This window comes from Cygnus olor, chromosome 18 (assembly GCF_009769625.2).
Source record: "Cygnus olor isolate bCygOlo1 chromosome 18, bCygOlo1.pri.v2, whole genome shotgun sequence".
NCBI lineage: Eukaryota > Metazoa > Chordata > Aves > Anseriformes > Anatidae > Cygnus > Cygnus olor.
In genome coordinates this window covers 8,193,992-8,220,346 of record NC_049186.1, presented here as the reverse complement: position 1 = coordinate 8,220,346, position 26,355 = coordinate 8,193,992, and the positions used below count along the sequence as shown (strand labels likewise).

Sequence of the window (26,355 nt, the reverse complement as noted above, 5' to 3'; positions counted from 1 at the left end):
AGTTGCTATGGTTACAATGGGTTGTGGCAGACTGTGAATTGTCATGATTGTGGCATATTTGCACATAAAGAACAAAGGCTGCATCTTTCCAATTCAGCCACATGATTTTAGCCCTAAGTATTTCTATGATTTTAAATCAATTGATGCAGCTTGAAATAACAGTCATGCTACATGGAGAAAAATGAAAACTTCATGGTAGTTCAACTTTTCAGTTTAAAATAAGTTCCTTTGCAATGAGGGATTATTCCAGTTAGAAGTTTATTTTAAGAAAATAAATAGCACTTTTCAACAACCCATATAGAACAGGAGTTTTTATATATTCTTTAAAAAGAATGCCAAGCTGTTGCCTTGGCTCTTGAGCTATTAAAGGCACAGTCTGTTTCTCATGAATGAAGAGCAAAGAGCTGGCTGAGATTCGAGCTCTCTCCCAGTTTTGATCCATTCTATTTGAAAATGTAGCAATCTTATCTTCCCACTGCATTGTGCAACTATTTTTCATTATAGATTGGCATCACATCCAGTAGAGTACTTAGTGTCTTCCATTTGGAGGCAGCCAAGTACCTCTTTTGATCCAAACCAGTTGTTAAATGTCTAAAGTATTTCTTTATATGAAAAAATAAAAGAAAGGTCCTTGAAGCATTTTAGCAGAATCCTGTGTAAAACTGATTTGTAGGAATAAACAAATCAATAGATGCATAGGGTACAGAGGGAGAAAGGGTGTGTCTCTGCTTGTGCACATTCTAGCTTTCAGATGTTTTCATCCAACTAATTTCAAGGGTTAAGAGCAAGATAGTATGCTAAAGTGATTCCAGATGGGCCAATATTAATATCTTTCTTTTCCTGATGAATGAGAAGGTATGACCTAGTTAGAAAACTGCTAAAATTACAGGCGCCACGGAGGCTTCAGCTGGTGCCCTACCACATAGATATTTATCCTTACCTCTGCAATTATAATGCTGATGAGCTGCTCGAACCTGCTGAAGGAGACGTTCCAAGGCCTCAGTGTGTCCCCTGTGCCGAGGTTCTCTTCCACTGCAGTCTTTCCAGTCTATTGAACAAAGGAAATAAACAGAAATGAAACACAAAGGAGCAGGAGAAGGTTTTAAAATATTTTCTTGCCTCTGATATTTCTGGGCTTTATGGGATTCTTACATCTGGGCATACAGGAGAAAATGGCAGTTGTTTTTAAGTCTGCTGTTGTTACTTATACAATAAGCTTCCTTTGCGTTGTGCCAGCTAGGTAATTAATCATAATGATTATTAACAAAGAGCTCACAATCAGCTCCCAGTAGCTCCTGTAGTGACTGACTAGACAATAGCTATTTCTCTTCAGTACATAAATGGCCTCTGCTGCTTTAGCGTCAGAGCTGCTCTCAGCCTGTACCATCCTGACCCTCTCAGTACCTCCGTAGGATCACACTACTGCTCCTTCTGCATTTTGTTGAAGCACCAGGAGGCTAAATGACTCTCCTGCAGTTATATAGGGAACTTCTTGCAAAGCAGAGATTGAACATCTTCCTACATCCTGAGTTAGCTCCGTAGCCACAGAAACACGCTCCGAGCAAAAGAATTTCTGAAAATCTACACCCAGCAAAGAGACCTGAATGAACAGTTCCTGCCCTGGAGTCTACAGTCTGCTCAGCACTGCACTCAAGAGGCCAGAAGCTGCGGTTTCTGTCCCACATCCCCTGAATCTACAAAAGTACTTGTCTCACTGTTATGTTGCTGCTAGCTATAAAACTCAGTCTTGATTTTAAAAAGCAGACGATCCTTTCACAAACTGCTGGATGAAACTGTCTATCGGAGAAGAGCTTTTTTATTCCAGATTTGACTATTTTTATACTTTAATAAAAAAATATTACACTGCAGTTTCCTGACTCAAAATAACGGTGGATCAGGGTATTAAGAAATTTGTCTCCAAGGGAGTTATCCAGATAACCAAGAGTAGAATTTTCTCCCACTATTGTAGCACATTTTTGTTTGCAAACAGAATTTTTCTTTAGCATAGTTATAGCTTTATTCTGGGGTAAACTAGAGCAAAATTACAGTGAAATGGGACAATGGTACTGCAAACATAAGCCTTGTTTATCCAACCCTCTCCATTACCACCATTGAGACTAGGTACAGCTTGCTTTATTTTCTCACATTAGCATGCAAGTTTATTAAATTGTTACATTAGCCTAATAAAAACAAGTGCTAATGCAATAAAATGAAAACTCCCACTTTACTGCACTAATCAATACAAGGGAAACTGTAATATGCTGAGCCAGTTCAGCAAGGAACACTAAGCCTGGAAAAGTGTCTAACAATAGAATGTGATTATAGTAGATTAAAAATTACAAACAGAAATTTATAGTCCTAATGGAATCTGAGAATACCTGCTATAAGTTTGAAACAGAAAAAAGGCTTTTGGGTGTCTGGAACATTTTTTGTGTTTATGGGCTAGATTCTACCAAAATGTGTATCCACACTAGAGTATTTTACATACTGCATGCATCCCACAGCTCCACCAACTTCAGAACTGAAATCTATAACAATTCTTCAATGGATAGGATCTGTAATGCTACAAGACAGAAGATAAAATATGATATGTGCAAGTATTTTGGTTCTACCAGTTTGAATTTAAGTTTTGATCCATTTATGTGCTGACAAAAGAAGTTCCATAAAACTGAACTCTCTAGAAAAAAGAAATGAATGTCAAAATATTGGTTTTTTGTTTGTTTGTTTGTTTGTTTTTGGTAATGTTAGCGACTAGAGGACAATGTTCTGTTGAAGGACTGGAGAAGAATAAAAGATAAGAAAAATGAATTAACATATGATATTGGGGAGGGAAGAAGTGAAAGGAGTTTGGTTATATTTATTTATTTATTTCACTTCTAAATGACATGTTAACTAAATCATGAATTCCAGCATATTTGTTTTTTTTCTTTTCTTTGAAGAGCCAGAAATTCTGATGAAAGCAACATGAATAATCAAACTGGGAGCACAAACAAGCTCAACCTACTTGAAGGAGAAGCATATGCAGGAGTAGATTTGTGTGGAGGTCCCCATCCTTTCATGTTGTATGCTGAAACATGAACGTAATACCTCTGACCCTGCAAATGGAAACAACTGGAGTCAAAACTTGCATTTGACTCAAAATCTTGGCTGTAATAACTAGACAGCAGTCCCTCCCCAAGTTCCTTTCTTTGAAAATCTCTTAAGTGACTTTCAAGGGTGTCAACTGATGCACCATGACAGACGGAAGAACAGCACAAAGATTTCAGGGCAGGTGATTTGCAGAGGGTTAACAGAACACATTGATTCCAATTGACAAATTGTAATCTCTTCTACCATAGCAGAGTCCTGGGAACAATTACTTCAAGAATAAGGAAGTCCCATTTCTCCTTCTTGCTACAAGCACAGCAGCTGAAGCTTCACCTGGCTGCCACTAAAATCAGTCAGACCTTTATCACTTATCTTGATGTGTAAACCTAGGCCAATGGAAAGTACTTCTGAAAGTTTAGTTTTCATTTACAGATGTTATATACTCTGGAGATTATAAACAAACACACCATAAGCACTGTTCTTAAGCATGCCTAAGAAATTGACTGTGCAAGTTTGCTTGATTTTTAACTTAAGAAATTACTTTGTTTTGTTGCTGGAAAATGAAAAGCAGAGGAAATGTATATTGTGGCTCAGCTCCCTAGCGAACAGCCTGACAAATCAAAGATTTCTCCAGAGAAAAGGCTAGGAAAAACAAAATATATATATAAAAATTTTCTATTCTATTACATAGAATTGGGGTTTTATACTGTGTCCATTTCTTAGCCTTTAACGTTAATTCTCCCATTTTGAGACCCTATGTATTAGGGCCCTGGCCAACGGCTTTTGAAACATGCCTTCCCTACTATCACTTTGTAGGCCTGATTCAGTGTGCAGTGAGTTCAGTGGAAAGACTGAAGTTCACTGGATGCTGGGTTGGGCTGCTGCTGATGTTTCCAGTGGAAATAGTAGTGTATATTTTGAGCAAGCTTCATTTTCATCAGGTATTTTGTGAAATTAAAGTTGCTTGCACAAATGGTCCTGAACAAGCAGTAGAAAGAAGGTGTTCAGGCACATGGTCTGAACTATTCTGGTTAAGAATACATGTGAATATTCATGAATTTTATTCATTGCTGACCCAGGTCTTATCAGTGTAAAATAAGTATACAAAAATAAATAACAAAAATGAAAATGACTGCCATCAAATGTGCTCCTGAAAGAAGTAGAAGAGACAGAAGTTATTTTAGTTATCTGTCATCAGAGTCAGGACTAGATCTTTCATGAGCCTTTGATCTGCACTCAGATTATCCTGTGATCCAGAAAACAGCAGCTTTCATTCCAGTCCTTTTGGCTCTACCCTAAGCATGACAACTTATAAACCAGTTCATGCTGTCTGTCTATTCCTTTGTGAATTTCAGATTATGGATACCAGACATATTATGCTTAATGACTGGAACTTGCTGTTAGAAGAAAGGCACTCTGCAGTTGTTACCAACAGGCATGGATGCAAATTATCAGTGCCTTTTTATCACCAGGGCAGCAGGGGGCATCAAGATCTAAATGAATCATTTGGCACTTACTGTTCTGAGACCTGTGATGGAGCACCTCAAAGGCTGAAGATTATCCATAATTATTTCACCAACCAAGGGAGAAAAGTCTTCTGAACAGCTCCATTCCACTAGGAAACAAGTAGTGGGAACAAACTGAATCAGATTACAGTCCAAGAAAAGAAATCAAAGTACTTTAATCACTTCACAGGTTAACTCTTCTTCTAGCAGTTTACCATTCCATGTGGATACTAAAAGTCCTATTTAGCAATAATGTTTAGGAAAACTTTACACAATAATTAAATTATAACTGTGTGTATGAGAGAAAAGCAAAATATTGCTCAAAAGCTTTTTAGGAAAGAATGCTTAAAAATACATTGCAATACAAAGTACATTCAGTCAACATTTGCTCTCAGTTAAACAACTTCCTTTTAAAGAAAGGGAAGCAGTGGAAAAGAGTAGGTAGAGGATTTGGACCTGCTAATTCCATTAGACAGTTTATATATCCAAACCAACAAAAAACACAGTTTTGCAATAATATTTGCATGGATAGGCATAGGCAGAGAGTCCTTTGGGCTCCACAGGACCACAAAACCATAATCACCTAGCCTTGGCTGCTCTGTGTAGAAATACCCTCCTTGGATAGATCCAACACTCACTATTCTCCTCGTTGATTTCAGTGGGCTCTGGCTCTCTTGTCCAAGCCTGGTTCTGCTGTGGTCACTGAAATTAGAGTTCTCCAAGGACCTATCCCTTGTTTTATCCACTTTTGAAGCGTACTAAGTGGCTCTGGGCTGGCACATCCCTCCTAAACTGTTCTGTAGCATGAATTACAAAGGGCACCTTCACCAAAGTGCTTCCATCAACTTGTACAGGCCACAGTTGTTGTACAGTTTCTACTTACGGGGTCTGAAATGGCAATCCTGCTGTCAGTATTCTTCCTCATTCCTTGCAAAAATTAATGTGACTGTAAAATAGTATCAAACAGACCATGAAAAGCTACCACAAGTTTTTTTTAAAAAAGAATATGTGCAAGTGGGGAACTGATGGCTGCAGATAAGAAAACAACCTCTCTTTCTTAAATTATATTTTTGTAATGACAGCTACCAGGATTAGAGTTAAGGTTAATCACAGAGTCATACCTCTGTGCTTTAATAACTTGTACCTTCAGACTTAAACTTTCAGGCAAACCTATCATAAACATAGTGAAATTCATCTCTTAATAATTCTACTGTAGACAGGGAGAAATCCCTGCAACTTTGTGAATGAGCAACCCATCATGAAGGCATTGCTAAATCTTTGCCTCCTTTCCAAGAGAGTGTTGGGAGAGACTGCTCTGGTAGTAAACAAAAAGTATCAGCTATCTGAGTAACTCTGAAGTACTTGGGACTTTAAGAAAGAACAAAAGGCTGGTTGCTTCAGCAATTTAGAAGTTCAATATAAAAATATGCAAGTATAAAAACCTGAAGATGAAGAGGGTCCTTTATAAGAGCCTAGGAACAAGAGCTGGTCTTGTAGACTGTACCAACTGCGCTGTAAAGGACCTGAGAGCTGTTGGGTGAATTAAGGATGGAGCATGTTCCAGTCCTGTTCTGAACACCCCAAAGGCCTGCTTTGTCATGAAAGCTGAATGTCTTCGCTGTTGCGGCTTTCCATCTGACACTTCACGTTATGTCAGAGCAGGGGTTTTTTGTGTGTTTAATATATTGGTGACTATGTGTTTTAATGAAGGTGCCCTGTATTCCAGAGCTAGCAAATGCACGATGTGTTGCTGCGGTAGCCAAGATAAGTAGTAATTTTTAAATAAACAGCAGTATAAACAGTTACATAAAACTCATGTAAATTGCTGGCACATAATTTTAGACTGGCTTAAGTTATGCAACCTACTTGTGGCCAAGTGTGTTTTTTCTTTTTAATACTCAATTCATGCACTTTAAAATAAAGGGGTGAGTTTGTTTTCACCTGTTTCTTTTCCAGTCACTATATTTCTGTTATATTGAATATGCCTTAAATGGCTTATCAGACAGACAAGAGACAAAGTGATGGTACAAAACACCTCCTGACTCTTTTGTAGATTCAGTCAGGAAAACACCTTCTCCTGCGTAAAGTAAATAGCCCAAGCCACAGCAGAATTTGTCACTTCTCTTGGCATTTGTTTTTGCTTGCACTTAAATTATTCACTGAATTGCTGAATAGATTAATTAGACCCAGGAATATAACTTATGTTGCTAAGTTGATGGTGTTTACTGAATAGTGTACTGAGTTGGGATTCTGGATTTTATTCTTGCATTTGCTACTGAGTTGCTGTGTGACTTTGGGCAAAGCACTGTGCCACTATGACTTTTAACCCAGATTTTTATGCAGCAAGGATTCTCTCTCCTTCCTTTCCTTCCTGTGTCCAGAGCCTAGGATGAAGGACTCTGTGATCTTAGCTTGTGTTCCCAAGGGTCTCTGAACAAATAATTGCATTGTTCAATAGCTTCCTTTGAAATGTAAAACTGAAACAGAGCCCTAATGCCAGAAATCCCTTCACATCATCTTTTTCTGCCTGCTGATCTTTATGAAATAATTATAACAATTTATACTCATAATGTCTTGCCAATTTAAAGCAACAAGGCAGCTAGGAGGAATCAGTGTGTTGGTATACACAACATCACCAGCTCAGATGGAGAAAAATGTTCTTGATTTTTTTTTGTTTGCAGTATTTGGTCAGCTCCTCCTAACTCCCTTGACCTGCCCTTCCAGGCTGAATTAGGAAAGGAACCCAATTTTTGCAGGTTTGAGTTCAGGCTCTCTGTATGCCTCTCACGTTTGGAAATTCTGCAAAGAATGATAGCAGGGAGACAGGTCATACCAGCCGTACAGAGGAGTTTTGATGTGTTTCCATGTATCTTTTTTTTTTTTTTTTAATACTCAATTCATGCACTTTAAAATAAAGGGGCAATATTGCCTTCCAATGTGGCCAATGGTCAAAAAGCTACAACACAACATAGCATTATAATAACAGCCAAGATTTGTGTCTCAGCCCTGGTATGACCAACATCACCCAGTCTGGCTGTGAAAAGAAAAGTGGGAGAAAATACATGCTAGAACTGTGAAAGGGGACTGGAGAATAAATGGGGTTCTTATGCAAAGACTTCACGCCCTAGGAAGGTATAGCAGGCTTGGCTCCGATTCTGCAAATTTCCACTCCCAGTGGGTACATTTCACTCATGTAATCTGTGCAACCAAGGCCAGCAGGGGAGCTTATGAAAGTAAGGACAACTCGTTTGTGTGAAGCAGGCATGGGTTAGGTTCAGCTTCTTCCCAAAATATAATACATCAAAATCTAATTAATAGTGAGTAGTTGGTCAGATGCAAACAAATAAGTCACCTATCAAAATGTACAAGACAAACTGGAACACTGCATAGCACTGTTAACAAAGAAAGTAAATATGCAAACCCTAATTCAATTAATCTGCTTAATGGGATTCCATTGCTTTTCCTCTGGTTCTCCTGTAATATATTTTTAAAGAGGGACATTGCTGAATAGACGTTAATTACTCAAGTTAAGGCTTTTATTCCTTTATAAGCTAATTCCCTCAGTAATTTAAAGACTTTTCACCTCTCCCTAGCACTGCAGCCAGGTGTCACAAGCAAAACAGTCTTGATTTGTAGAATTTTTACTTAATTTAATTTATTGCCAATTAATCTATTCACTAATTCAGATGGAGAAGAAAGAAAACATAAACAATTAAGCAATCACTTAAGCAAACACCCTTTCCCAGGCTCAACTTAAGCCAAATACTTATCAACCCCTTTCCTAGTCTCAACTTCCCTTGCTTCCACCAGAGGGTTACACTCGGCAATGGGGTTTTCCATCAGTTTCAGAGCCAGCTGGGCCAGCTGTGACCAGCACCCTCCAGTTCCTGGCCTCCTCCAACACCCACGGCCCCTGGCTACCGAAATCTGTCAATATATGCCTGACGTAGTACTCAGGCATGAATTAGTGGGTGCTCATGCATGAACTAATTGGGTGCTCAGACATGAGTTATTAGGGTGCTCGTGTGTGAGCCAGCTGGGCGATTATTAATAAATTAATTGGGTGCTCATGCATTAATTGATTGGGTGTTCATGTATGAACTAATTGAGCACTCATGCATGAAAACAGTAAACACTGCAATTTATGTTCAACACACAAGGTAAGAGCTTGAAGCAGATCCAAAGACCTGATTCCAACTTTATGTTTATTTATCAGTTCTGTGGGTCTGATCTAATCACTAGAGTATCAAGTTCTGGTTGGAGAGGCAAAATGGCTTAGTTTTAGACCCTTGTAAATGAACAAGAGAAGTCCATGATGGATCAGAGAAGACTTCAGACAAACTGGAGACTAGGAACACGTTGCCACAATCCCTTTAAGATATTCTGTTGACTTATCTATCTTATTAGCAGCTTATGTTGGTAAGTCACCAGTGAGAAAGCATTTCCAAACCCATAGATCAGAAGATCTGCTAAATGGGGAACCTCCTTCATGAGAGAAACTGAAGGCCTTGCGTTCCAGACCTGCCACACTACATGAAGTTCACCTCTCCTATGCCCGATGCATAAACTGGAAGCTCTAATGCTTAGCCATGTGCAAATCATTGTTAAAATTATATATTAATGCTAGCAAATCAAAGCAAATATAAAAAGTAAAATAATGTCTAAAATTCAGCAACGTCGAGGTATGAGCCTTTTTCTTAGTCACCAAAGATGGACAAAACCAGAGTCTATATGTCTGGGTTTTCCCACAGCCATTCATCTTGGACTGCTGTTTAAAATTGTTATAAAACACAAAGCAGAAGGAAAGAATGACTGGACTGAGTAATTGCTGTCTGATCAACTACATTAGATAACTACACCATCACTTAGTAGGTAATCCAGGCTCAAAGGTACTTTTAAATACACAGCAAACAATGTAAAGTTTAAGAACTATTTTTTAAGTTCAACACTTACTACAAACCTTAACAGGAGCTAGAAATAGAAAGGTTTGTTCTAACATTTATACATTTTTATACTTGCTAGGCATAAAAATAGAAGTCAAATTGCACAGTCCTGTTAGCTACCAAAATGTAACGTGCAAATAAAGTGCCCAGGAGACCTAATAAAATGCCATAAATGAACTACTGTAAAAAATATCAGACCACACCTATTCAGCAGGATAAATTCAAATGTCTTACAATGGAAAGTATTTTCTTTCAATTTTATGGAACAAGAACTGTTTCAGGGAAAGAAAGAAAGAGTTTCAGAATATACAAAGAAACTTTGAATAAGTGAAAAAGGTTTCAAGATCAAGTTGAAAGCAGAATAGTAGTCAAATCCACTATACATTGGAACAGGATCAAGCAGTGATGTAGCATCTACTGTTCGAAGATACATAGGTATTACTGTTAAAGCAACACAATTTCATACCTAAGATTGACTTCTGCAAGCATTCAGTTCCATAACCAAGGTTCTTCTGGAAATCAAACAAAGCAGAGGCTTGCTGTTTTCACCTTTGATACTACTATGTGACCAGTTAGTTGCCACCAAAGTGAAAAAAAAAAATAGCTGGAGATTTTGTAAATATATGCACTTTAGTCTTTGTGTAAACTCTACCTACTAGACTAGCCAAATCTGTCTGGAGCGAAACCCACTGTGCAATACTGGATGGATCACTGCAGGAAGCCTGCTATGGAACAAACCCAAACTCGATCAAACATGGCAATTCAACTACTGATAAACAAATCAAATACAAAATTACAAAGCATACAATATATGAGTGTTTGTACATGCTCGCAGGGACAGAGATACACACAAACTGACAGGATTATTTAGTTGTGAAAGTACTGCTCTTGAATGTAAAACATGCAGAATCACACGAAAATCATAGCCAGTTTTTGTAAAATCTTTGAGGTTTTACTCACCAAAATGTTCAATGAAAGACTTCCATTGACATAGTGAGATGTCAGTTAAAAATCTCAAATACTGACTTTTTTGAGCTACAGAACACATATCCTACAGGCCCAACCTGGTGAATTTCCTCATCTCATAATCTCAGTTGTTGGCCCTTAATGAAAGGTGGCTCATTTAATCCTTTGGTTGAGATTTCCAATGATAGCACCAAATTGCTGGATAAAAGTACTTGCCTATAACTGACACATATCATGTGGCCATCCTATAGCAACATACTGAGGCTAATGCATTTCTAACTAGGAGTGAACCAGTAATTTAAAGACAATTTAAGTTACTCTAAAGCAAAAAATTCTGAAATGAACCACAATTGCCTTGGAGGAAAGGAGGCAGGAAGTGACTTTGTCAAAATTTAAGCAAGACATAACTCCATCTTTCCTGATTCAAGCTGTCTGCCTCTTATTTTTTAGAAAAGCTACCCTGACATAGAAAATCTTCTCTCCATCCAACAGAAATCCTAGAAGGCAGCTGGGCAATCCAGACTAACATGAAATATTCTGCTAAAATAACAAACTAAATAAAAAGGTAACAAGGGCTAAAGCAGCCTAGACAGCTTAGCATCACAATCTGGAAAATAACTTGGCATCCAAGTCCACAGCTACATCCAAACAGAGAGAAGATCAGCTCTGTTTGCTACATCAAACACGTCTCAGATTTTTTCTGTCTTCCTCTCTCTTCAAACATAAATAGTTCCAGGCTCTTAAATAAATTAGCTCAACTTTGGTTATACAAGCTGTTTCATTTTTCTCCAAAAGGGGATATAGATGTTTGCTTAAAAATTGTAAATAAAATATAAATGGAGATTTTCCATTGCATAGTGGTCCTTCCCAGTAGGTAATGTTCAGCACTGTGTCCATTTTTCTTTCTTATCCTATACTTGGGGATCAGACCACTACTATGACTATTTCTAATGGAAAATTGATGAAAAATAGTATGCAATAAGACAAGGTTAACCTGTACTTACTGACTGTAAAAGCAAAATAAATACCAGGTTTAGAATACATAGAAAATAAGTGCAATAAAATTACTTATCATCATATTTTGTTCCTTTAAATAAACTGATTTTTCTATGTGTATGTGTTGTGTGGAACCTGTGAACCCCAGAAAGGCTCATTATTGAAAGACAACCAGTCTTAGAAGTCCTACCAAGTGTTTACTAGTCAGCTCTAATAGAGATGTTCCTAGGAGTCAAGTAGAACCTAGGTAGATTATGTTGTTGCTGGGATTTTTTGCATCAAGATGGTTACTGTAGCATAGCTCTAGGGTAAAAACATATCATGCAGTAACAACACAACACTTTAAACAAAATGTTGTATAAAAAGATTCACCCTAGCTTCAAACTGTAGCGTTATTTTGTATATTAATGTGGAACATTTTGATTGTGTTTACAAAAATGTAAAACTAAAGCAGGTCTTAAGTACTCCCATGATGGGATGTAAAGTTTGGCTTTAGGGCATGATTAACCAAGGGCATGGGTTTTTCTTCTCAGTATTATAGCGATGCTTCACATCCTTCCTAAAACTGGCTGGAGTGAGGTGTCTCTGGCTTTGAATCTTTCTGTAGCATGGAGTGGATTATTACTATTATTATTGATTTATGGCATGCCTGTCTGCTTCCAGCCTCAAAACACTTTACTAAGTTACAATATACATAGGAATCATTTCACATCAGCCACCACCACGTTGTAGCCTTCTCTGGAGGGAAACTGAAGGGAGCCATTAGGATGGTGCCTGCAACATTAAACAACAATCCAGGAGAGGAAGTAGAGAATACTCTGGCTCCTTAAAGCAATGGCTCAACAGAATGCAGTCACTGAACTGCCATCCAGCTGGGACACCAAAGTCAATACTCATTTACTGTGTGTGGTTAAAATTAAATCTTCTAATGAAGTGAGATGGTTTTAGTGGTTAGAGAGTGAGTGCAAAGTATTATTCTCCTGTATTATTATTTGTAAGTCATACAGCTAACAAGGGAAAAGATCACACACAGGAAAATAACAGACAGTTAGATAACGTTCCAAGCCTAATTTCTAAATGACATTTGAGCACGTAAAGTTTGGAAAAATATGTTTAAAAAATTACAGAGAAAAAAAAAAAAAAGGAATTGGCAGCTTCTCAATGTTTTTAGGGAACTAAACTAAACTGAACAGAAGTGATGTCAGTTTTTATCCCCTATAATTCTGGTCCATAGAAAAGAACATTATTAGCTTCTGTTAATGAGCAGGTATTCCCTACACACTGCTACAAATGCTTCTGATTTTTTCTTTGCTTAGAAAAAGAAATGGTAAAGTATTGAGCAAAATAAAACCTAACATTTTATTTTTGTCCCTGAATTAGCAAAATGCTTAGATTTTTTTTTTGTATAGGAGATTTATACATGTGACTAAAAAGATCCTCAGACAATGTTATCAAGCTCTCCTTTCAGGGTAATTGCTAGCTGGTTCTAATCATTCCTACAAGAGATCATTTGAATGTTTCTTTTTATGACCGCTCAAACTAGCACACAGAATCTCACTCCATAATGTAATAAACAATTCTACAACCAGTGCTTAATTAATTCCCGAAAGTCACCAAAAGCAGCTATTAATGATGTTTCTTTTTATCTAACCATAAATATGTGAGTCTCTTGGGATAAAGTATTAAAAAAGAACATTCTGGCAGAACTAACTGTCAACTTGATAAAGCATAAAATGATCACCAGTGAGGGTAATTCAAAATATGACGGCAAGGCTACCGAGTCTGATTAGAAAGTTAGGTCAAGTTGGATTAAATTTCTCGTAATGTTGTGCTTACTAAGAAGAGGACAGAACTGACATGGTGCGAAACAGACAATCCAAATGAATAAGCAAGATAAAATACCACAACGTTTACAAACTGTTTGTAGTATTCTGATTTAAAAATCAGCTCTATATGGGAATTTGCTTTATTGTGAAAATATCAACATTTATTGTGAAAATATCAGCATTTATTGTAACAAGAATGTGGCCAGTGTTTCAGGGTTGTTTAAACCTGCATATCACAAAGAGCAGGCTGATATTTTCAAGAGAACTTAAGTGTTTCAGGAGCCCAAGTATCATTTTCACAGGTAAATCAGGCAGTAGGAAACCCTTAAATGAAATTTAGTTTCCTGGCAACCCAACCCATTGTTGAAAATTAGATTTAAGCTCCTAAAGGGCTTTGATGTTTTTGCAAATCACACTTCCTGCAGCACTGCACAGCTGACTAGGTGTAATACAGTAATTTACCCTTCTGTTGAGGCTATCAGGAATGGAATCACTTTGATGGTTTTAGTGACGTCTGGCATTTTGTTTGTTTGTTTTTGTTTTTTCCCCTTGCACTATGAAAAAAAAATATCTGGGCATATCCAGTGATGACTGGCATCTGTGATCAGAAGTAGGGAGAGAAGATTGAGAATGTGCCTTTTCCAAAATAAACTCATGTACTCCTTTGTGTGCTTGTGCCTGATGACAGTGGAGCCTGTTTGCCTTCAAGAGGAACTCTTGAAGTGAAGGAGGTGTTCCGCCTTCAGAGGAACTCCATGAACTATTGGGCACTTGATGGACTGCAGCTTTCTGAACCTCTCCTGTTGAAGCAATCACTGTGACACCTACACACAGAAACATGAAATATACTGATCTGGACCCAATCATTATGGTTCTTACTACGTGAATGGAAATCCAAGGTACAAATACCTATAACAATGAGGTTTTAGTTATTAATACAAAGGAACAGATACAACAGGAAACATTGAGAGACACAGTGGGAAATAATTTCAGGCTCTTTCAGGCTCTGCACTCCAATTCCCCTGGAGTACACAAAGAAGGCCTTGGATCTTCAGGACAGTGCTTTCAGGTCTCTTGACCTGTGGAAGGATGCAGGCTCCTACTGAAGATGAAGGCTGCTGGTTGCTGCACTTAACATTGAAGAACTTACTGTTCCAAATATTTTAGAAAACCTGCAAGTTCCTTTAAAGAGGAATTTTTAAAATTTAAAATTTCTCATTTTTGTTTCAATCTTTGATAAAACTTTTTTTTTTTTTTTTTTAATATTGGGATTTTCTGTGAAAGAGAAATTCTGGTTTGCAACTATTTGCTATTCAACAGAGCCATTCAGATGAAAGCATTTTCCTATTCATTCCACTTTGCAACTAACTGGTGCCACCCCATATGTATTGCTCTTCCAAGAATGATGTGGCAGCCCTGGAATAGCTAATTAGTTGGGCTGTATGATGCCTCTGCCAGAAGTATCAGCTTCCAGAGGCATTCCTTTACGCAATGGTGGTGTGGGTTTGGCATTTGCAAGGATACACACAGTTTCAGAAGCCCACAGGCACCAAAAGTTAGCCTGTGTTTTATAGCTGGCTCATTTCAATCCAGTCACTGAGCTGATGTCCTAACCACAGTAAGTCAAGCAAACTCCTTCAAAGCACTCAAGGAGAAAGCTTTTGGTTAATTTATTTTTCCTTTTTAATAAAGTCTTGTCTTTGAGGAATAATACAACTTCTACAGCTATTTATTGTGAAAATAATTAAATTCTAGTGAAAACACCTTTCTCATTTGGCCCTCAAATTTTCGTAGGTTGTTAAGGTAAATGAAAGATGTCTAAATCCAGTACCTTTATACTTGGTCACCACAGCTGAGTTGACACTCAGAGGTTCTTGGAAGGTGACAGTGAGTGATGTACTGCTTGTTACCATGAGACAGACATTGGTTGGCGCCTCAGGGGCTCCTGGGAGAGAAGAGAAAACATCAGCTCTTCAGCACAACAAATCCTATTCAAACAATGTTTCAGAGTCTTCAAAGAACCCACTGAAAATCACCCTGCTATTGTGAGCTTTGGGTTGTAGGTGTTTGTGTTCTCTACCTTTTGAGAATTTTAATTAGTGCTCCTGCTAACAATATGCTGCAGACACCATTTGCTTCTATCATGCTTTTTGGCTCCTTTCAGTTAAAAATATCTTCCTGCATATATGTAACCCAATAAAACAGATTCATGCTAATTATGTCAATGAAAAGCCCCTATAAATCTCTTGGGGTGGGTAGGAGGAGAGAGAAAGGACAAAACCACAAAGAGCTAATTAAACCTTTATGGTTTCACTAACAAACTCAAATATATTAAATGACAGAAAACATTTTTACATTATTGTGATGCAGAAATTGCAAATTCCACAAATGTTTCAATGCAGCAGTTCCAAAATACATTTGTCAGTTGAGGCCTAACATTTTGGAGAAAAATAAAAAAGTTTAATTCAAAGAATATCAATCAGACTCAATTCAGAAATCAAACAATGTCATTACTTACTGCTGGAACCGATTTTAAAAAAGTCATTATATGAACTTACAATACTGCTGTATTTGCTATATAATGTCTAATACAAGGAGCACTGCATCTCTCTTGAAGAAGTAATATTAGAATACAATAAATTTGAGAAAATTGTTTGTAAGTACACATATATAGAGATGGCTGCAAAAATGTTTATAGCAATGATTATATTTCATTTAATAGGATAGAGCTAAAAGATCTAAATGTGAAACAGTTCAGCCCTGTTTACTCCTTCCCACGGGCCCAAATTCACATTTACTTTGGGTAGACTCACTTGCAGAACTGTTTAAAGTGGCCAAATCTGTGACTACACTGATGAAATTTGTATGTAGATGCTAACAATAAAATTATGTTTTCATGATTTTATATGAAAAATAGTCCTTTTAAAAAAATGTTTAGAACAACTCCATTATTTTAAAACAAAAATGTTTAAAAAAATCAGAATAAAACAACAGCAAAAAAAGACTAATGTTCCCCTCCCTTTTTATCCACATTCATATATTTTTTCTAATTGTCCCATTTTAAACTTTGATTACATGAAATGAAATCCAGAAGTAAACGTGAAGTGAAAGAAGCAGGACAGAATCATTAGATTCTGAACCAAGAGTTGTAGATCTCATCTCATCAGTTTTACACAGCCCACTCCCTTCAGGAGCTGTGTGCTTGCTGCTCTCAGATATTTGGTCCTCTCTGGTCCTAACAACACTTTCTTTCTCATTCTGTGGAAGACTATTTAATTGTGTATGCCTTAGTTTTCCCATCCTAACATTCATCTACTTCACAGCAGTGCTGTGAGGATCAGTTAGAGCACCCTTTCTCAACAAAGGCAGTGTTCTCAGTTGTAGAGTTCTTGTCTTGAACTTTGCAACTATTTTCTTCTACTTACTAGCATGCTCGTAGCCTGCCTTCATGCGCCTGTATAGCCTGTATCTCCATTCCCATGCTTTTAGTTGCTTCTGTTTTTCTGTGTTTTCTGTACCAAGGCCTTCATTCATCACTTGTGCAGACAATTCAGTAACTCGCTGCTGGGCTTCCTGAACCAATGTACTCAGATGCATTGACCTGCTTTCCATGTCAACAACTACCAAGAAAAGGGAAAAATAAAAAATTGCTTGAGGGACTCACATGACAAAATTGTGGCCTTATGAATTCCAGCGTAACCCACGTAAGGTCAAATCTTTGAACACTCTGCTTTCCAATAGATATTTTATCATCAGCTTGATTGGAGGTTGGTACTGGTTATTGATAAACACATACAATATATAAATGTCTACAAGAGAGATCTAATTGGCAAAGTGAAGAATGAGAATTTTATGCTTAAGGGTTGTGGCTGGGAAACAATGGTTCTCTTTCCAGGTTTTACTTGTGCCTCAGTTTTGCCCATGTAATATCTAATTAGTCCTCTGACAGACTTGACAGATAGCGAGCAGTTTGACGCGTGGAGATTGTTATTCTCCAGTGCTCAGAATAATTTTAATTAAAAATTTAGCAGTCCAGATTGCCTGTATGAACTATTGTGTACTATATAAAGGTAAAAATGACAATCACATTGATTACAAAATAAAAAAGTTTTGATTTGAGCCCAAGTCTACAAAACTGCCCTAACCCAGCCCCTTGATTATATAGAGAAATGTGATGAATCAAGCACTATTTTCAGAATTGCTCTTTGTCTGAAATTGTTTAAATCTATTTACAGATTAGAAAATAGGATTTGTAAAGCTATTTAATCTGAGAAGAAATGCAACAACTGATTTGATGTCCAATATACAGGATATAATGTACAAAAGGAATTCTGAAATCACAGAAAATAACTTTTCTGTGGTGTCTGGTAATTTTCAGAAGAACTCTGAAATAGTCTTAATTTAAAAGACTTATTTGTCCAAGACTCTTCTCTGGCACAAGTCACTACTCTTAGCAATAATAGGGTGTTGCTGTCTAGGGACATGCAGGCTGTTAGTTTCCCTGAGGTTTTTATAGGAACAGCAGCAGTGTTGCACAGGCTGCACTGATCATTTACTTGCATAAGCCAAGCAGTAACCATTTCTGAAAACATCAAACTGTGCCATATAAGGGACTAATACTCGGACTGGCTTTTGACATCAAAACACTTTATGAGCTCTAGACCAAACTTCTTGTTCAAAACAGGGCCAGCTACAAGGTCAGGCCAAGTTACTGAGGGCATTACCCATTCTGGTCGTGAAACCTTCCTAGGACGGAGTCTTTACAACCCCTCTGGGCAACCTGTTCCACTGCTTTACTGTCCTTATGGTGAAAAAGCTGTTTGCTTTATCCAGTCTGAACCTCTCTTGCTTTAACTTTGCCCACTGTCTCTCATTACAATATCACAATTGAGTTTTATCAGATCTAAGTATAATGCTACATATAAATGTGAAAAGTGCCATGGGATCTTTAAAACTACAGGAGGAGAGAGAAGAATTACTCAACACCTCTGACATCCAAAAGGTTGTTTTTGAAGAATGTTTGTTTCTTAGACTTTGCTTTCAGAAGCTGGCTTGTAGCCATCCTTCTTGAAGTTTGATCATTCTTCATATGGACATCAGAGACATATGGCCAGGCTTACTGGAATCTGCTGGTATCCTCAAAACTGCTGTTTACTGGGAGGCCAAAGGTGACAGGGTTTCCTGGCTTCATGCCTACAATAAGCATGCAACACATCTGATAGCACAACAGGACTGAGAAAGGAGATTTTATGTGCTAGATCTTCAGGTGATTGTGAATTGGCATTGGTTCAAGTTCTCACTGAGGATCTGTTCCTCTCTGATCCACAATTGTCAGGTCTTGGAAATGTGTCAAATCAGCCACTGGAAATTTTAATCTAATTTATATTTAGGTTCACATGAATAAGACTAGCCAGACACATGAATAAGACTAGCCACATATGATGAATAAGGATAACTGAAAAGATTGATAACAGTAGACTTTGACAACAACAAAAGTTTTGCCTCCTCCCTGCTAAATTAATATTCTAAATGTTGTATTTTCTGATCCTACTTACTTTAAGAGATTCTAGGTTCTTGTTAAGATTTATACAGTCTGAGTTCCATGTGGAAATGAAGATCATAGTTTTACTTTCTGTTGCTTTATCTGCTGTTCTGCCTATTGCAGGCAGCAGTCCAGGTGATACAGCTGGAAACTCTCTCTCCTTCAGATCCTTTCTACAGCTTTGGGGCTATAATGAGATTTCAGCTGGGTCACTGGTCACTGATGCCAGAGATTTCCCTGTAGGAAGCTTTCAGTGTACACTTGCAATGGGGAATTTCTTTACCTTGCAGTCTCCCAGGTCTTTGCATTTGTGCTATGCAATCACTTAATCAGATTAAGAGGTACTTGTGTCCTGTCCCAAAACTGGTGTGAGTCAGAATTTTACCTTGAAATCCCCCCCATCCTACTAAGCCTGGAGAAGTCTTTCTCAATTGCTCACCACTCACTCACCAGAGAAATGAAAGTGCTCCCGCTGGGTGCTGAATCATGTTCCTGAAGGCCCGATATACAAACAGAATGGGTTTAATTCTAGCAAGTTTGGTTAAATAGAGAAAGCAAAGCAGAAAGACTAGAGAAAACAAAGTGACCACTGTCAGTTCCACATGAACTAAGTCACATACAAAGTTGCTCTGGACCTTTGTTTTGAGAGCTGAAAACAACTTTTTGCATTTTGCTCTTAAGTAGCAATCATAAATCATTAAAGTAAAAAAAAAAAAAAAAAGAAAAATACCCACCACCACCAACAAATACAAAACCATTTGCTTTTTATTGAGAATACTTCAACCATTATTTCAATCTGAAAAGCTAAAAATCAAGATAAGTGAAGTGGAAATTTGGTGGGTATATTTTGAAATGGAAATGAGGTGGTTATGTATTCATATTCTCTGTGTTCATAGGCATGTTTGCATTAATTACAGGAAATGAATACTAATTTATGATTGCCCCTGCTCGCCATCAGACTGCATTTATTTACAGATGAGGTCAATGAAAAATTAGTTTAGTCTTTTTTACTGCTGTTTAGAACACTCAAGACTGTGTTTTCCTCTAGATTTGTCATGGTTAATGAATGTTGCTTCAGCAGTCAATCATGTACTCTAAATGCTGTCACACTTTTTTTTAAAGCCTCAGTCATGAACCATGACAGAAAAATAAACAAATAAATATAAAGCTAAAAAACTCTTTTCACTGAGCAGCTACACTATGCAAAAATCTCCAGGGAAGGTTAAAGGAGGCCAGAATAAATGATAATATAAGTGCTGTGGACATAGAAAAGCAATAAAGGTGTACCAACACTGAGGGTCTGGCAAAAAAACTCAGCACACACACACACGCACACACACACTGCAGTGAAAAAACTGGCAATGTTAGTAGCCTCAAGGTGCAATTTCCTGGAGCACTGAGATTGACATGCCAGCACTAAATGTTGTTAATTTAACTAACTTCAAATTAATGGCAGAGTCTGCAGTGGCCGAACCCCTCAAACACAGTCTCATTATAGCCTTGCTGGGAATGTCCTAAATATAGGCATTGACAGTTTGAAACAAATTCGCATACATTGGTATATTTTTAGACATAAGTAAGGCGTCAGAGTTTGTGTCATGGTTTACGGTTGATTAATTGGGTTGGTAAGTCAACCTCCAGCCCACAAATTGTGCATAAAAATGCCCATGAAGGAATACAAAGGATAGTTCTATAACTACAATATGTAGTTATAAGCAACAATGGTATTCTAGTAATGCGTGAAGGCCTATTTTGTGCTTAGATATCCTCTGGTTCTGTAGAACTTTGAAGTCTCATTTGACTACAATTTTAGTCCATTTGAAGACCAGGGATGAGGAGTTATGAGCAGGAATCTGAGGTAATGGAAATGATAGATTTCAACACAATCATTCTCCTGAAGGCAGCATAACCAAGACCAAAATAATCAAAATAAATCATAGCCTAGATAACCCATAATCCTTTCATTTTGGATGACAATCTCCATTTTCATGCCATGATCTTGTATCAGCCACTCGCTCAGTACCTGTTTCCATATTTTTAAAGATTTCTTCTCAGCGTTGATATTAACTCAGCTGCCCCACCATTCATTAGGTTATAAATTCAACCTGACCGATCAGTTGGTGTATCAAAAACTATCTGCTGAGCACACATTCAACAAAGAGATATTTCTGCAAATGTCCTCGAGCACTGTGGTGCTATTGCTGGTATGATTATCTTCATGATAAAACCAGTCAGATTTTGTGTGTAATGTAATTAATTTCCTAAAACAATAGCAAACATAATATCTTACAGGCAATTATCTAAACCAATTCAGTATGTGTACTTTACTTACAGTGTGGGCTTTCCTTTGCCCCAACGTGTAGAAGAGTCCGAGCAATAGGGACATTGTTTGTCAAAATGGCAATATCCAATGGAGTTAGTCCTTCGCTGTTTGGTGTGTTCAGGTCCAGTTCCTCCAGCGTGTATTGATAAAGAAGAATCTGAACAGCATCCAGATCTTGCTGTTCTACGGCCTCAAACATAGCTTCATTGCACTGGAAATTCTGTGTACCATTTAAAAAAAAAATCAGTAGAACTTTTCAAGTGTCAGTATTTTAAAAAATAAATTGGGAAAATTTGAGTTTTGAAAGATTACTATAAAATATTGAACCTTCGGCCCCATCCTATGTTCAGCTAGAAATATGGAAATTGTTTGCAACAAAACTGAACTTGCTCTGCCTCTAGAGTTGTGTACTTAAACTTGGTTCATGGCTGTAGTAAGATCAAGACGAGATTCAAACAAATCCAAAACAAACTCGCTCTTATTTAGAAACCTGTCCTGTAATTGAACCATATAAGAAATATTATATGTTTTTGATGTGAAACTGGAAGAAAGACTATGATTCTGACAAGGTGTTGGGCTACTTATTTTTTCAATCTCTAAATTTAAAGTTAAAATCTGGGGTATACAAACCCAAGTAACCGAAATTCAAATCAAATAAGTCATTCTGGAGAAAAACTTGCACAGGTGCAGTGTAAGCTATTAACAGGTACTGTTCACTCCAACACTTCAGTCATTTCTAGGTCCTTATGTTTTTGCATTTAACTTGCAAATGGAAGAAGCTTTGAAATACATCATCTTTAAATAAAGTAGAAATGAGACTGAATAAAATAACTGTCCAGTGAGCATGTTCAGAAAAAGTGTGTATGAACAGCAGAGAATATAAGCACAGAAGCAAGCAAAATCAAGAACATACATGGCAGCAGCTCTCAAGCAGAGAGATCCACTGAACCTTTTTCCTTACTGATGACAAGTATATAAAAGAACCATAAATACAAAGAAACCTATCATTTCTTAAATGAGCTGGGGAGAAGCAGGTGCAGGAGGGTAGCACAGCCTGCAGGTTTCTGTTATGAGAACATCATTCTGGAGCCTACAGTAATGACATGTTATTTGCCAAGATTCTTTAAATTCCTTCCCAACGCCCCATTGCCATAATTACCCAATAGTGTGGTGTTTCTTTTTTTCCTCTTAAGAAAGAATTAGTAGAAGCAAGAGGCCCAGCTAAGCAAGGAGGGCTCAGCATGTGGTCACATAAAGGAACTGAGATCTATGTAGGCATATCGTGCCAGCAGGCACACCAAAGAACTGTATACATAAGGGACAAAGTGATCCAGATACATTATGTAAGCTAGTTTCCTGTATCCTGAAACCCACAATAGAAGAACCACAGTGACAATTCTTATACAATAATATATATTTTTTTAATGATACGAACTAATCTCTGAATTGAAACCATCTTCTAATGTGATTAGACATTAACATTTCAGCCATATTAAAACACCTCATTTTCCTTTTTTAAATTGATGCAATTTTATTTGGCATTCCTCTGCTTAAGTTCTGCCTTCAGTGAAACAATACTTTCTGATAGAGCACTGATCTCCTGGAACATCTTTCAATTCCTCCTAAAACAAACAGACTAATGGTTTGAAAGTGGTTCTGAAAACTTGAGTCCACAGCTACAATTTGGAACTTGTTCAGTTCTTTTCAGTTGAGCTTGAAGTTAAAAATGTCTTTAAACACTTTGTCTGAGGCCTGACAGTAAACTTTTGGTCTACTGCTTTGCATATGAAGTATTCATATCACAGTAAGAAATTGCAAAATGATGTTACCTTAGAAGTTTTAATATACTGAATATTAGGGATCAGCAGAACAAGTAAATATACATAAGACGTACCCCAAATTTTCAATATAGAGAAATGAGACACCTATGTTAGAGGAATATTTGAGTATGAAATGAACTGTGCGACAATAAATTGAACCTAAGGAGACTAGTGCAGACTTGGAAATCTACCTTTTAAACAATTAAATAGAAAAGGTAACTCACTTTTGAAGAAGGAAAAAAGTTCTGGTCTTTTGCTCTTTGAAGTTTCATTATTATGGATACAGAACTGTGAAGTGAAAGACTTTTTTCATATGAATGATTAGAAAAGCAAAATATATTCACCAATTCTCCAAAAATATTTATCTTATCTACCTTCTAAAAAGCATTAATTTCATCTTAATTTATGCCCATTTCAAATTCTTTTCTTACTGATTTTGGAACTTCTCCTATAGAGTTGTATTATGAAATAAAGGGGGAATTATGCTTCAGAAGCATATCCATGTTGATGCAATTAGAAAGCAAACAAAATCATATTACTCTTGCAGCTGATCACAGATAGAAAAATTTACTTAAGAGTGAATTCACAGATAGCTTACTACAAAGGGAATTGGTTGAAGTAAACTGAATGACTGCATTAGTCCCCATTTCTATCAGTTAAGTTCATTTGAGGAAACACTGGCAAACAGCTGGGGAGTAGAAGAAAAAGGTAGCACTGATGATATTAATCAATGACAGCCTTGTGGTGGGAGTTCAGGACAGGAAATTAGGTATGTCTCAGATCAAATATTCACTTCTGTGGCAGTGGGTTCATGCACAATTTCTCCCCTTTCTGAAATCAGAATAGTCATCCTCTTTTAATTGTCCTTATGATTGTGCATAAAGTTTAAATGACGAAGCATTTGTAGAACACTACTGTAAGTGCTGAATACCATTATGTGGCTTTAATTCCAATTCTGTGTGAAACTCAATAAATCCTGTACTATATCAGAAATTTCTTGCATTATACAAAATCAAACAAAAACCTGTTAGATAATAATGATAAAAGCATAGCTAAAATCAGCATTGCAGCTGAAATTAACTCAGTGATATGGCTGACAAAAGCATTTGGTCCTTTTCCAAATATTTACATATACTTTAACAGAAGAGTTTACCTATCTGAATGATTCCTTTAAAATTATTTTCCAAACTTCGATTTGACTTGTTATTTTTGGATTATTTGTCAAGATTTAGACCTGCCTAGATGTCTTTAAGAATGCATCTTCAGATTTTTGCTTGCCAAACCAAATAACTAAAGTATTTCTGAAGTTTTCTCCTTAAGTCATTTGCTGAACCAAATCTAAGCACGTGCTTAAGTTAGTTCCTTATAAATACTCTTGCCAGCAAATCTGTTGGCAAGAATGTTTCACCAAAAATGCAAAGATACAAGAAAATTTCTATTTCTTCATTTCATTAGAAATCTGATTGAAAAGGCTGCATTCGTTTAAAAAAGAAACAGAGCATGAAGTTTACAACCTACTTCATCCAATGCAAACAATTCTGAGACCAAATTGCAAATATCAGGTTTTCCAAATGAACAATTCAGACGCAACCAATAGTCTAAAATATGTTGGCATGTCTAGTAACTTCAGAGTGTAAAAACATGGAATTGTGATATGATGTTTCTAACTAGGCATTCATGTATCCCTTGTCCACATAGTAGCGCACATCTAACCATAACAGACTTATTTCAGTCAAAAAACATCCTCATGAGACAGCAAAATATCTACCACGTTTTCAGCCATGCTAGTAAATTGCCCCATTTGGAAGCCTGCACCAAGCCCAGCTCTCCAAGCCTAGAAAACCTTCTACAGTACTCACTCACTTTTCCACAACTATTTGCTTTCACATAGATAAGAAAAACATGTTTGAAGATTATATTGTTTTCTCCAAAAGCTGATCATATTCTATATAAAAGACTCTAGAATTGCAACATTTTTCAGACATTTACAGTCCAGGGGTAAGAAATTCAAATGGGGGATAAGATGTAGCGTATTTAGTCCCATGTGCTCGATTTCAGTCCAGTTGATATAGTCACAGATACTAAAAATACCTTCTAATTTCTACCTTCATTTACATCTACTAGGTAATTTTATTCTGCTCTGAAAAGACAAAACCATTGAACTCAAAGAGAAACAGAATCACATTTAAAACGATCAGGTATAGTTTAGGGATAATTTTCGCATTTCTTTTTCCTTAACTCAGTCTTGTAGCCCTAATCATTAGCTAGACGGCTGTGCTATGTGATTAATTTATTTAGGTGTTACACTAGTGCACAAATGTATATACTGAAAAGAACTACAGTATTGCTTTGCAGTAAGTAATAACTATGTTCCAGTAAGTGATTCAGTGCTGGAGTGTTTAGAAATGCAATCTTATGTAGCTTAATTAAAATGAAGTACCCCTTTCAAGATATTTGCTCTAGGTTAGCCTGAAAAAGTCCACTATGTGCTACTGGAGTTGGAAAAAACGTTAAAGTAGTTTCTGCAAAGTCTTGTTTTGATAAACATGAGTTCAAGAATAAAGCTATTTTGGGACATTGCTATGTCTGCAGCAAGACAACAATTTACTGAATGGAAAGTGTTGCACAGCAAGAGAGAATGGAAAGAAAACTCCTCACTAGCCAAAGCTGAAAGAAAACAAGTTCTAACAAATGTTGTTCACTTGTCTGGAGACATGATTTTAGTCACTGACTTGCCTCTATACCACAGAAACTCAATGATTAGAAAATACAACAGCTAGCAACTTGACCTGGAATATTTCCACCCCTTCACTGACTGTTTCATTGCCATTTATTTCCAGGGAAAACTATAAAAAAAACAACTAGGCAGAATAGACAGAATGGCTTTCAAAGCCTTTTGAGTTGAACGGGAGACTATTCATTGACTGTTGCAGATGCCAGCTCAGACCCCAGACTGGTAATACCTAGTGGTGCCTGTGCCCACAGTAGGTCATCAGCGACAAAAGCTGTGTCACTCCTACAGCAGTGTAGTGGTTGAGAGAAAAAAGTTAACTGAAGTCTCTATTCCATTAAACTACCATCAAAAAAGCAATGCATAATTGATTCTCCTCATTATGACTGATTGAATAGGCGCTTCCACAGCCTGATAGGTCTGCACTGAAAAGGGAAGAGAAGTGGGACTGTAAGTAAATAGCTCTGTTGATAGCAGAGGATTCAAGCCTCATCAAAGTGCTGCTCCTCAGTCTTTGGGCTATCCTCATTTGTCATTTCTCATCAGTTAAGTATGACAGAAGACCCCATATTTGAAGAAATACATAATTAGAAGTGTGTATTTAGAGAAACACTGG

General features: G+C 37.1%; 1 protein-coding gene across 1 annotated transcript in view; it reads right to left on the bottom strand.

Annotated features, from left to right (window-relative positions):
• ANKFN1 (ankyrin repeat and fibronectin type III domain containing 1) overlaps positions 1-26,355 on the bottom strand; it is a 104,193-nt gene that overhangs the window by 29,598 nt on the left and 48,240 nt on the right. Inside the window, exons 4-9 of the mRNA XM_040530641.1 lie at positions 21,198-21,408; positions 16,749-16,943; positions 15,155-15,268; positions 4,605-4,702; positions 3,005-3,095; positions 941-1,048 (exon numbers count right to left, since the gene is read on the bottom strand). Of these exons, the coding sequence (XP_040386575.1) occupies positions 941-1,048; positions 3,005-3,095; positions 4,605-4,702; positions 15,155-15,268; positions 16,749-16,943; positions 21,198-21,408 (817 nt within the window). The remainder of the gene's footprint in view (positions 1-940; positions 1,049-3,004; positions 3,096-4,604; positions 4,703-15,154; positions 15,269-16,748; positions 16,944-21,197; positions 21,409-26,355) is intronic.